Source organism: Ipomoea triloba, chromosome 3 (genome assembly GCF_003576645.1).
Source record: "Ipomoea triloba cultivar NCNSP0323 chromosome 3, ASM357664v1".
In the NCBI taxonomy this organism is placed as follows: domain Eukaryota; kingdom Viridiplantae; phylum Streptophyta; class Magnoliopsida; order Solanales; family Convolvulaceae; genus Ipomoea; species Ipomoea triloba.
This window is the reverse complement of record NC_044918.1, coordinates 3,248,005-3,260,530: the sequence shown is the minus strand read 5'-3', so window position 1 is coordinate 3,260,530 and position 12,526 is coordinate 3,248,005. Positions and strand designations below refer to the sequence as shown.

General features: G+C 33.8%; 2 protein-coding genes across 3 annotated transcripts; both read right to left on the bottom strand.

Moving 5' to 3' along the window:
* Positions 1–2,305: 2,305 nt before the first annotated feature.
* On the bottom strand, positions 2,306–5,329 carry LOC116013609 (cysteine-rich receptor-like protein kinase 2). 2 transcript variants are annotated; one of them, XM_031253457.1, is made up of 8 exons: positions 4,920–5,329; positions 4,192–4,616; positions 3,959–4,084; positions 3,658–3,767; positions 3,445–3,586; positions 3,072–3,303; positions 2,843–2,993; positions 2,306–2,749 (listed from the first exon to the last, which is right to left on the bottom strand). In XM_031253457.1, the coding sequence occupies exons 1-8, from the start codon at positions 5,288–5,290 to the stop codon at positions 2,438–2,440; spliced, it is 1,869 nt and encodes a 622-aa protein (XP_031109317.1). In that variant the 5' UTR covers positions 5,291–5,329; the 3' UTR covers positions 2,306–2,437. The 2 variants fall into 2 exon arrangements, with proteins under 2 accessions (XP_031109317.1, XP_031109315.1); XM_031253455.1 differs by having other exon boundaries at positions 2,308–2,749; positions 3,376–3,586.
* A 3,899-nt stretch (positions 5,330–9,228) lies between these two features.
* Positions 9,229–12,031, bottom strand: LOC116013610 (cold-responsive protein kinase 1-like). The gene is made up of 8 exons (XM_031253458.1): positions 11,550–12,031; positions 11,054–11,466; positions 10,824–10,949; positions 10,625–10,734; positions 10,342–10,552; positions 10,034–10,265; positions 9,798–9,948; positions 9,229–9,705 (listed from the first exon to the last, which is right to left on the bottom strand). The coding sequence occupies exons 1-8, from the start codon at positions 11,918–11,920 to the stop codon at positions 9,394–9,396; spliced, it is 1,926 nt and encodes a 641-aa protein (XP_031109318.1). The 5' UTR covers positions 11,921–12,031; the 3' UTR covers positions 9,229–9,393.
* Positions 12,032–12,526: the final 495 nt, after the last annotated feature.

Below are 12,526 nucleotides of genomic sequence, written 5' to 3'. Positions count from 1 at the left end.
TTTTGGTTTTTTTTTTTTTTTTTTTTTTTTTTTTTTTTGTTTAGTGACCAATTTGCACTTTCACATTTCATTCACTTACTGCATGCCTGAAACCAATTTGCCGTATAAAACATACATGCATGTCATCATTATTGTGTGGACCATGGTCCATACAGCTATGTGAACCATACTATCAAATAATATACATTCAATATAAAAATAATGTACATTTAGTATATTAAAAATGTATTTGTTGTTATGGTCTACACAGCATTATGTGGACTATGATCCACACAATAATTTGCTACTCCTTCTGTGTCCCATTTTATCTGTCATACTTACTATTCATTGGTCAAAGCAACTCTTTCTTCTTTGTTTATTTTCTTTAGTATTTTTTTTTAAATTTCATTTTTTTTTGTGTTTAATAGTACTTTTAGTGTAGTTTCTAAATATATAAATTTTGTATACTAATACTAAACTTACTATTATGAAAAATTAGATTAAAAATAACTTCAGTCAAGCCTCGTTAACCGAACCAGACACATAAAATGGGCCGGAGGGAGTATATGCATGCATGTCTATTTATATGCAAATAAGATATCAGTTAATTGGCCAAGGGTCTTGGGGTTCAGCGCAAATTTTACTATGGACCGCGGTCCACAATGGATTGTGGACCATGCATCAAAATGACGTCGTTTTGATTAATGAAAACAAACGGCTGAAACGGCCTTCGTTCTGCGTCGTTAACTTTATACACTGCAGTTACCTTCTTTCAACACAATTGTAGTTCCTTTATGATATAACTGCAGTTTTATTCGACATTATACACTCAAATATGTGAAACTGTTATTCAGTTTCCTTTCAAAACAACTACAATTTCTTTTATAATACACTGCAGTTTCCTTTAAACACAACTACAATATAATTTCGATATAACTATAGTTTCATTGGACAATATACACTCAAAAAATGTGAAACTGTTATTCAGTTTCATTTTATATACACTGCAATTTCCTTTCAACGCAACTACAGTTTCATTTCGATATAATTACAGTTTCATTTGATAATATAAAAACAAATGTGAGGCAGTATCTTTTAAGATGATAACTGTAGTATCCTTTACGGGGCTCCGTTACGACTTACGGCAACCGTTTCTCCTACTTAATGAAACGGCGTCGTTTTGTGACCATGGTCCACTACTCTACCGTATAACGACGGGTGGTTCAGTGGCACCAAATTATTCTCTCATATGGGAGGCTGTGAATTCGAGTCTAAGTGAGGTTAAATCACGTGCACATTTTGTATGAATATTAGTTTATCTAAAATTTAGTGCCTTCGTCACATTTTTTTCCCACCCATTGGCCCACTTTCGTTTACTCCCTCTTCTTCAACAAACCCAATACACAAGTCAAGAAGCTTGTCCACATAGAAGTCATCCCCACAAAAATCGTCTTTTAAACTCATTTTTCAAATGCCCTTTGCTGGTGAATCATTTTCAATGCTACCTTAAGCTCAAGAAAGTTTTTCTTTCCACCAAATTCTATGCACTCCATTATACTCCCTCACTCCCATTTTATCTTTACTACTTACTATTTATTGGTCAATCCAACTCTTTCTTCTTTGCTTATCTTCTTTATTATTTTTTATTTATTTTTAAATTTAATTTTTTGTGTTTGATAATAATTTTAGTGTAGTTTCTAAATATATAAATTTTGTATATTGTGAAAAATTGAATTAAAAATAACTCCAGTCAAGTCTCGTTAATCAAACCAGACACATAAAATGGGGGAGTGGAGTAGCTTGAAACCTGTTTTATATATATATATATTAAAGACAAATAAAAGATAAAAACACGAAATTTAATGAGAAATTCACATAGAATTAATCATATCATAAACGCCAAAAAGTTCCGTTCCATAGTTTCCGACCATGGGTTGTTTCCGACTAGAAACACCATGTAACCGTACCTCATAAAGATGCATCGCATATATTATAAATTTATAACATGATTGTCAAGCCTTTGCAATGGAAGAGGTGTTAAGCAAAGTAGTAAAGAGCATTGTTCCATTATTCTTCAAAAATACTATTATTATAGCAGGATTAGCTCATAAAATAAGTCAAGAAATAGACTAACTAACATTTCAAAGAATAAACTTATTTTATTTGTCTGTTTCGATTTTTTATTTCTAGAAATAAAATTGGGAACTATTCCTTTTGCAGAGAATCTAATACGCTATTGAGAAAACTCATGATATTAGGTATTCACAAGTCTTTAAATTTTCGTGTTTTTTTTTTTTTTTTTTTTTTTGTAACATAAAAAAATCATTTATTTACAGAAATGCTTATATTTTGCTCGAAGTACATATCTATATTTATTTATGGATAAAAAATCTATAAATAAATAAATACAAACACATCACAATTCACAAGCTAGCTAGCTAGATCAAAATAGGCGTAGCTAACGGCCTGAGAATTGAGAATATGAAATGGTGGCATTAGTAAGTGTTGAACTGTTTGTAGCGGTATGTATCCTCTTATTGAAATCATTAATAGTGGTTGGCCTGTTTAGGGGTTTTTGAATTATTGAGGCATCAGTACTTGAAAGCATGACCATCACATCTGACATGCTTGGCCTTAGATTGGAGGGTGATTGGGTGCACACCAATGCTATTTCCAACATTCTCTTCACTTCCTCTGCTTCATACTCATTTGGGTCTAAATTATTGTCCACCAATCCTAGATATTCATCATTCTCGTATAATTTCCATGCCTGTATTTATTATTAAATGATACATGTATACCAACGCCCAATGTTGAATAATATATCAAGATAAACACGCTACTTCTTCAAATAAGAAATTACCTGTTCTAGGAGATACTCAGTTACAGGCTCAACTTGTAAGTCACTGCTCCGTCGCCCACTAATGATCTCCAAGATGACAATGCCGAAACTGTAGATGTCAACTTTCTCTGATAAATGGCCATGAATTGCATATTCTGGCGCTGTATATCCCCTGTTACGTTGCAATAAGAAATAGTTAAGTGGAAATTAACATTAAAAAAATAAGGGTGTTAATTAGGCTTAGGCTTACAAAGTCCCTGCAAATTTAGTTGTAAGATGACTCTTATTTTCTGGTAAAAGCCTTGCTAAACCAAAATCAGCTATTTTGGACTGGAATTCGTCATCGAGTAGTATATTGCTAGATTTTATGTCTCTGTGTATGATGCATACATCCAACTGCTCATGCAGATAGGCAAGACCCCTAGCTGTACCCATTATTATATCAACCCTTTGCTTCCAATTCAGCATTCCCCGTTTCTCTCCTGCCAATTCATTCATGAAAAACGGATGGAAAAGTTTTATTTATGGAAAATAATGTTTGAGGATGGGAGTACCATATATGTATCTGTCAAGGCTGGAATTTTCCATGTATTCATAAACCAATATGAGCACTTTTCCATTGCCAGAATATCCCAATAGACGAATGAGATTGGGATGATTTGCATTTGTAATAAGACTAACTTCAGTTTCGAAATTTGCCTTTGCTCTACTAGAAATTGCTGTCAGTTTCTTTACTGCCACCACATCTCCGCTTTGTAGGGTGCCCTGCAATTTAGGCATAGAACATCAGAGTGCCCTTAAATTTCATTAATTTGCCCTCATGAATTGTTACTCACCTTATATACATCACCAAAACCTCCTTTACCCAGTATACTTTCTTCGCTGAAATCATTTGTTGCAGCTTTCAATTCTTTATATATGTAGTTCTTTGCCCCCAAAATATTGCCTGTAGAAGGTAGAAGACATGCATTCCATAAGTTAACACGTACAGAACTAAACAATTTTAACCAATTCAAACAGTGAAAATTCAATTCATTCTATCTATCAACTAGCAGAAAGCTAAGGGTAATAAACAGCATTATATTTATAAATTTCAAGATTGGATATGATAACTCCAAGCCAGTAAACGAGCTTCACCTCTTCTCCAAGCGTTTTCCTTTCTTGATTTCCGATACAAAAGGAAAAGGGCTCCTAATACCAAAATGATTCCAACAGTAGCGACTACACTCGCAAGAAGAATAGGTTTCTTCTTTCCTGAACTCCCTGGAGAAGATGCTAACAGTTAGGTGATGCTTCCAACATTAAAACTTTCATTTCGTATTTACAGAGTGAGGACAAAAACAGAGTGCTTAAGAAACATATTCTAGTACCTTTTCCTAGGAAGCGTGCTATGTCAGTTGTCTGGTTATCAGCAAAAAAAGGGGTGTCTGAATATCTCAAGAAACATCCTGCATCCGCAGCTCTTCCATCCGCAGAATTAGGTAAACAGCCCATTATGTTATTGTAAGCTAATGACAAACAATCTTTACAGCTGCTTTCGCTCACGGTTTCAACACATTGCGCCACCGCATAGGTGGTAGCACCACCACCACCACCACTAGGAGGTTCCTCCTGCAGCTTTGCTGCAGCGTAAAAGCCATTAATTCCGGGCGTTGCAAGAAGAAGCTCATTTAGTAGTTGTTGTGTTGTGGCATTGAAAATATCTTGTTTGCTGGCAGTTCGATTACCACAAACTCGAGAGGTTCCTCCTGTAATCGTATCTGTAATCTGGTCGAAGAAGTAACTCTCGTGGCGCCTATACAAATTAAAACAAACAAAGGCACATACAGGATTGAACAAAGCATGAATTAAAGCATGTGTTCCATCTTAACTAAACGATTAAGCTGTCTCGTAGGGTAATTACTTTTGATGGACGCAGAGATTCACACCCATAAACTTTTACATGGTTAACACTAATACCAAATTGAAACATATGTTCAATCTCAACTAAAATTTTAAGCTGATATTTGGATTGCACATTAATGTTTATATATTATATGTTCAAGAGCATATTCTCCATCTCAACTAAAAAAAAGCAGCTAAGCATACTACAACTCACCTGAGAAAGCAGCCATCAAATATGACAATAGCAGAGGTGGTGGAGATGGGGCAGTTTCGGGTTACTAACACGGCGGCGTCGAAACAGGCGACACAGTCCGCAGTGGAGAGGTACTTTCTGCATTGTACCATTGCGTAGACAGCCGGCTGAGTGGCGGTGGCAAAGCGTTTGTTGGCGCTGGATAACTGGTTTCTCAGATCAGCAAAGCTGATGTTGAGTTCCTTGTTATAATCTGGCACATCGCTAACATGGTACGGGCCGCAACCCAGGTTGCCTATTTGGTTGGTTTGTGGGTCGGAGAACGCAGGTTCTGATACGGATACCACAAACATCACCACCGCCAACCACCACAACCTGCCTGAGCCTGCCATGTACGACCACTGTAGCTAGGCTCAAGGATCGGAGAAGAAATACACAAATTTGCATGGCTTTAAATAATAGAGCGCGGGTAAAATATATTGAGTGGAGGACCACGAGTGGCCAATTGCCCAATTTAGATAAGTTTCAGTGAATTATAAATTATTCAACCTCGGTTGTTAATATGATTTGGGTAGATTTTTTGTCACAACATGTCAATATGATTTGGGGTAGATTTATATTTAACAAAGAGAACTAAGGGTGTGTTCGGTTCACACATGGAATCGGAATCGGAATCGGAATCGGTATGAGTATCAAATACTTGGTAAGGATAATGAGTTTTGGTGAAAGTATTTTGCATGTTTGGTAGTAGGGTGAAATGAGAATGATTATTAATAGTTAAGAAAAAAAATGATAAAGGGGAATGAAACCCTTATTTCATTAGGATATGTGTTTTTCAATTAATGGAGTATTTCAAACCCATAATAGTATTCTAAAAATCTATGAACCAAACAATAACAATCACTTTGATACTCATACTTTATGCCTAAACCCACTAACCAAACACATCCTAATATATAATTTCATTATCCAACTTTTTTGTCACAACATGTAAATTTTTCCATTACTGTCTCTCTTTTTTTTTTTTTTTTGAAAACTCCATTATTGTCTTTTAAACTCTTTTAATTAAATAATGAAATTAGGTGTCAATCAATATCATTAAACAGTGAATTGGTAATAATTGAAATTTGCTGAAATAGAAATTGAACTGTTTTTTTTTTCTTTTATAGTAAAAACTGATGTGTATTAACCATTAAGCGGAATACAAGTAGGATAAGTAGAAACTGAACCGTTGAACGTGAGGTAGGTGGTAGTTGACCGTTGACGAAGACTAAGGTGCTGAGCAGTGAGCATTCTAAGTTTCTAACATTGAGGGTGACTTTGAGGGCCATGCATAGTTGACCGAAGTTATGACTTGTGTCGTTTTGGCTACGGTTAATTCAGTATTGAATTATTTAATTAATTAGTTAATTTTTTTAGATTAGATGAGAAATTTGTAGTAATTATTCGATGATATGAATTGGATACATTTTATTATTGTATAATATTCTGCATTTATGTCATGCTTCATTTTGTCTACGGTTTGAATGCAACCTTAAATTATTTAATCAACTAGCTAATTTTCCAAATGTGAGTAAACTCATTTTCCAAATGTCTTTACAGTGCTGCTGAACCTAATTAAGAAAGGTTTTCATTAAACCAAATTCTAAGCACTCCATTAATCATTATTGCTTGAAAGACAACTGTTTAATTCATTTGCATTCGACCAACGTAACCCAAGAAACGACTTTGAATGAGTCATATCACATGGCTTGAATTAAATTTGTGATAGTTCTTACAATATTTTTGAAGGGGTGTATTAATTATTTAGATAACAATGAACTAATTAATTGAATTGAATTTATTTGCTTATCAATTTAATCGATTTCATTATCAGTCGTAACATTTTAGAAATTTTAAATTTTCATAATTTCGTTTGAAATACCGAAGAGTCACAGGGGAGAGTCTATTGCTTGGATTTAACGAGAATTTGACTCCTTGTTCGTAATTTTTCGGGTATTGTTCGTAGGTACTGCTCGAAGTACTCCTCGTAGTATTGCTTGAAGTACTCTTCATTTGTACTACTCGAAGTACTGTTATGAAATATTAATTCTAATTTTACGGAATTAATTTCAAATTAATTCTAATTTTAATTTTTAGAATATAATTAATTTTCAAATTAATGTTTGTCTGTTATGAAGGTTACCGATCGGTTTTAAAACCAGTGTGAATGGTATAATTAAATGCTATTTAATTTCATCTCTCCTATATATACTTTGGATGAGCAGGAGATTTTACACACAAGCTAAAAAGGTTCGGCCCTAAGTATTTTTTATTTCCAGAAAAACTCTGCTCATCTTCCCCTTAATAAAATTTGTACAGATTGCGGGAATTCTACTCCACGCTAGTACATATATCATTTTTCTATATTATTGGTGTGAGTACCTATCAGATGAAAATAAGTCTTATAAAATTTGAGTGACTTTCTCCACCCATTGCTCCACTTTTGTTTTTTTTTGTTTTTTTGTTCTTTTTTCCTGGTTCCTCTTCAACAAACCCATGCCATTATAATAAGCTCATTTTCCAAATGTCCTTTCAGTGCTCTGCTGAACCTAATTAAGAAACTGTTCATTGAACCAAATTCTAAGCACTACATAATTATAATGCTTGAAACACAAGTGTTTAATTCATTTGCATTCGGCCAACTAACCTAAGAAACGACTTTGAGTGAGTCATATTAATTACATGGTTTGAATTATAAATTTATGATTTTTTTTGAATACTATTGACTCTGTTACAATTAGTATCTGTTCATACATACTTTCACAAGGCCACAACTATGCCGCTTGACCAGAAGGCCTTTGGCAATTAAATTTATAATAGTTCTTACAATATTTTTTAAGGGAGTGTATTCTTTAGATAACAATGAACTAATTAATTGAATTGAATTTATTGCTTATCGATTTAATTCATTTTGTAACATTTTAGAAAATTTAAAGTTCGATAATTTTGTTTGAAATATCATTTCACCAAATTAATTATGATGGTCCCAGTTTTTATGATGGTCCCAATTGAATGTGAGTAAAAGTCTGGTTTGTTTTCTGATTTTTGAGCCGTCGACGGCTAACCAACACAATTCTTGTATTTGGGAAAAATATCTACTATACTAATAAGTGCAAAAAAAAAAAAAAAAAAGTTAGACCGATAATGTGAATAAAAAATGACAGTCAAATTATTAAATCAAATGGATAGTACAAATTATTTAGATTTTTATTTTTACTTGATTTTCAAATTTATCTAATTATTAACTTACTCATTGATTTCAATAATAATAATAAAAAAAAGGTCTTTTGAATCCCATCCCAATCAAATCTGACATAATTAAGTTTCTCACTCTATTTTACTCTTATTAAATTAAATAAATTAGTAGTTAAAACAAAAAATGATACATATGTATTTCTTTAATTTAGAATTATGTGTCTACAATGCCTTTATTTGAAAAAAGTATTCATTATCAAAAAATTAAATTAAATAAGAGAAATAATTTCATTAGTTATATTGTCTTTATTTTCTCCAATGCAAAGATTCTTTACATTCAAATTCATCCATTGATATTTATTAATTGTCCATTATCTTCTTTTTACACTATCTTGTAATTAAATATCAAAGTTATAATACAAAATAATGTTATATATTTATTTACGAAGTATTTTATTAATACCATGAAAAAATTAAAAAAAAAAATAGTTTGAAGCTAATTATATTAACTACTTGGGGATTGGTTGACAAAGAGAGTATCCAAATAATCCAACAAGTTGAAGTGGATCATTCTATTTTACTCTTATTGAATTAAATAAATTAGTAGTTACAAAAATGAAAAAAAAGAAAAAAAGAAGAAGAAGATATATATGCATTTCTTTAATTTAGAAATATGTGGCCAAGGACCTTGTGGTCCAGTGGCATCAAACTCTTCCCTTTATATGGGAGGTGGTGGGTTTGAGCCTTATTGAAGTCAATACCCACTTTTGTGTGCTGCATTTGTAATAGAGTTAGTAGTATTCAAAAAATTTAGAAATATGTGTCTACAATACATTAAAAAATAATAATTTCATAAGTTATATTGTCTTTTTTCTCTAATGCAAAGATCTTTTACATTCAAATTCATCAATTGATATTCATTACATTGTCCATTATGTTCTTTTTACACTCTCTTGTAATTAAATATCAAAGTAATAATACAAAATAATGTTATATTTTTATTTGCCAAGTATTTTTTAATACTATGAAAAAAAAAAGAATAGTTTGAAGCCAATCATATTATCTACTTGGGGATCTGTTGACAATGACAGTATTCAATTAACCGAACAAATTGAATTGGGAAAACTATCTCGTAATATCTTTGGACTACATCATATTTAAAATGTTCAAATTTTTACTACTTTATCTAATCTTATTTCTTAAACTAGGGATTTCTTTATACATACACAAGCAAGCTAGCAGATCAAAATAGGCGTAGCTAGCGGCCTGAGAAACGAGAAAATGAAATGGTGGCATTAGTAAGTGTTGAACTGCTTGTAGTTGTAGCTATCTTCTTACTAAAATCAGTAATAGTAGTAGGCCTGTTTTGGGGTTTTTGAATTATTGAGGCATCAGTACTTGAAAGCATGACCACCACTTCTGACATGCTTGGCCTTATTTTTGAAGGTGATTGGGTGCACACAAGTGCTATTTCCAACATTCGCTTCACTTCTTCTACCTCATACTCATTTGGGTCTAAATTATTGTCCACCAGTCCAAGATGTTCATTATTCTCGTACAATTTCCATGCCTGTATTTATTATAAAATGATACATATATACAGAAGTCAATGTTGAATAATATATCAAGATAAAACGGTGGCTTCTTCAAACAAGAAATTACCAGTTCTAGGAGATACTCAGTTACAGGCTCAACTTGTAACTCACTGCTCCGTCGCCCACTGATGACCTCTAGGATGACAATGCCAAAACTATAGATGTCAACTTTCTCTGATAAATGGCCATGATTTGCATATTCTGGCGCTGTATATCCCCTGTTATGTTACAACAAGCAATAGTTAAGTGGAAATTAATGTGTAAAATAAAATAAGGGTGTTAATTAGGCTTAGGTCAGCTTACAAAGTCCCGGCAAATTTAGTTGTAAGATGGCTCTTATTTTCTGGTAAAAGTCTTGCTAAACCAAAATCAGCTATTTTGGGCTGGAATTCGTCATCAAGTAGTATATTGCTGGATTTGATGTCTCTGTGTATGATGCATACGTCTAACTGCTCATGCAGATAGGCAAGACCCCTAGCTGTACCCAAAATTATATCAACCCTTTGCTTCCAATTTAGCATTCCTCGTTTCTCTCCTGCCAATTCATTCATGAGAAATGGATGTACGGGAAAAAGTTTATTTATAGAAATAATGTTTGAGGATGGGAGTACCATATATGTATCTGTCAAGGCTGGCATTTTTCATATATTCATAAACCAATATGAGCACTTTTCCATTGCCAGAATATCCCAATAGACGAATGAGATTGGGATGATTCGCATTTGTAATAAGACTAACTTCAGTTTCGAAGTTTGCCTTTGCTCTACTAGAAATTGTTGTCAGTTTTTTTACAGCCACCACATCTCCGCTTTGTAGGGTGCCCTGCAGTTTAGTCATAGAACATCAGAGTGCCCTTAAATTTCATTCATTCTGCTATCATGAATTGTTACTCACCTTATATACATCACCAAAACCACCTTTGCCCAGTATATTTTCTTCGCTAAAATCATTTGTTGCAGCTTTCAAATCTTTATATATGTAGCTCTTTGCCCCCAAAATATTGCCTATATATAGAAGAAGAGAGTCCATATATAAGTTAACAGATCTAAAATATGAAGAATGGATATGATGACTGCCACTAAAGGAGCTTCACCTCTAATCCAAGCATTTTGCTTTCTTGATTGCAGATACCAAAGGAAAAGGGCTGCTAATACCAAAATGATCCCTACAGTACCGACTACACCCGCAAGAATAGGTTTCTTCTTTCCTGAACTATTCCCTGGAGAAGATGCTACCAGTTAGGTGATGCTTCCAAGACTCAGTGCTTAAGAAATTAAAGATAACATGTTATATCCTAGCTTATATATATAGATATATATATACCTTTTCCTAGGAGGGGTGCTATGTCAATTGTCTGGTTATCAGCAAAAAAAGGGGTGTCTGAATATCTCAAGAAACATCCTGCATCCACAGCTCTTCCATCCGCAGAATTAGGTAAACAACCCTTTATGTTATTGTAAACTAATGACAAACAATCTTGACAGTTGCTTTCGCTCACGGTTTCAGCACATTGCGCCACCGCATAGATGGTAGCACCACCAGGAGATTCCTCCTGAAGCTTTACTGCAGCGTAAAAGCCATTAATTTTGGGCGTTGCAAGTAGAAGCTCATTTAGTAGTTCTTGTGCTGTGGCATTGAAAATATCTTGGTTGCGGGCGGTTCGGTTACCACAAACTGGATAGCTTCCTTCTGTAATCGGATCTGTAATCTGATCGTAGAAGTAACTCTCCTGGTACCTATACATAACAACGTTAGTCACATGATTAAAGCATGTGCTCTATCTCAACTAAAATTCGAATTGAAGCATACTTCAATTTACCTGAGGAAGCAGCCATCAAATATGACAATAGCAGAGGTGGTGGCGATGGGGCAGTTTCGGGTTACTATCACGGCGGCGTCGAAACAGGCCACACAGTCCGCAGTGGAGAGGTACTTTCTGCACTGTACCATTGCGTAGACAGCCCGCTGAGTGGAGGTGGCAAAGCGTTTATTGGCGCTGGATAATTGGTTTCTGAGATCAGCAAAGCTGATGTTGAGTTCCCTGGTATAATCTGGGGCATCGGAAGCATTGTAGGGGCCGCAACCCAGGTTGCCTATTTGGTTTGTTTGTGGGTCGGAGAACGCAGGTTCTGATACTGATACCACCAACATCACCGCCGCCAACAACCACCACCTGCCTGAGCCTGCCATGTACGATCACTACTGTAGGCTCATGGACGAGAAATCCACAAATTTGGCTTAAAAACAGAGTGTACTTTACTCATTGAACAGAGTGTACGTATATTGTTTTCCTGTCTTTCATTTTTCAGGTAATATAATAAAATTGATTTTCAATAATAGTATCATTTCTAATTTTATATTATATGATATGGGTTAGATACACGTACCCTGGATAAATGCCGGTCAACCAGGTCCACTGACTATGTCAAATGACATGGATGTATAGTTTCCCTTATAATATCATTCCATCACTTGACTTTTATTTGTTTTTCACAAATCATCTTCTTCCATTTAAATTTTTTTTATTCTACATTTGACAAAGATAGACTAACATATAATTGCATTATTCAAGTTTTTTGTACTAACATGGAATTTTTCTCTTTATTTCATAAGCATTTTTAATTGAATAAAACAAATACATGTTAGTCACTAGTATGAAACAATGAATTGACAAAATTTTAAACGGATGATTATATGTGACAAAAAAATGAAAGTTAAAATTTAACGTGCATGGTAAAATTTAAAATGTATGACAAAATGTAACAATATTACAATAATCAATGATTAAAATTAGGA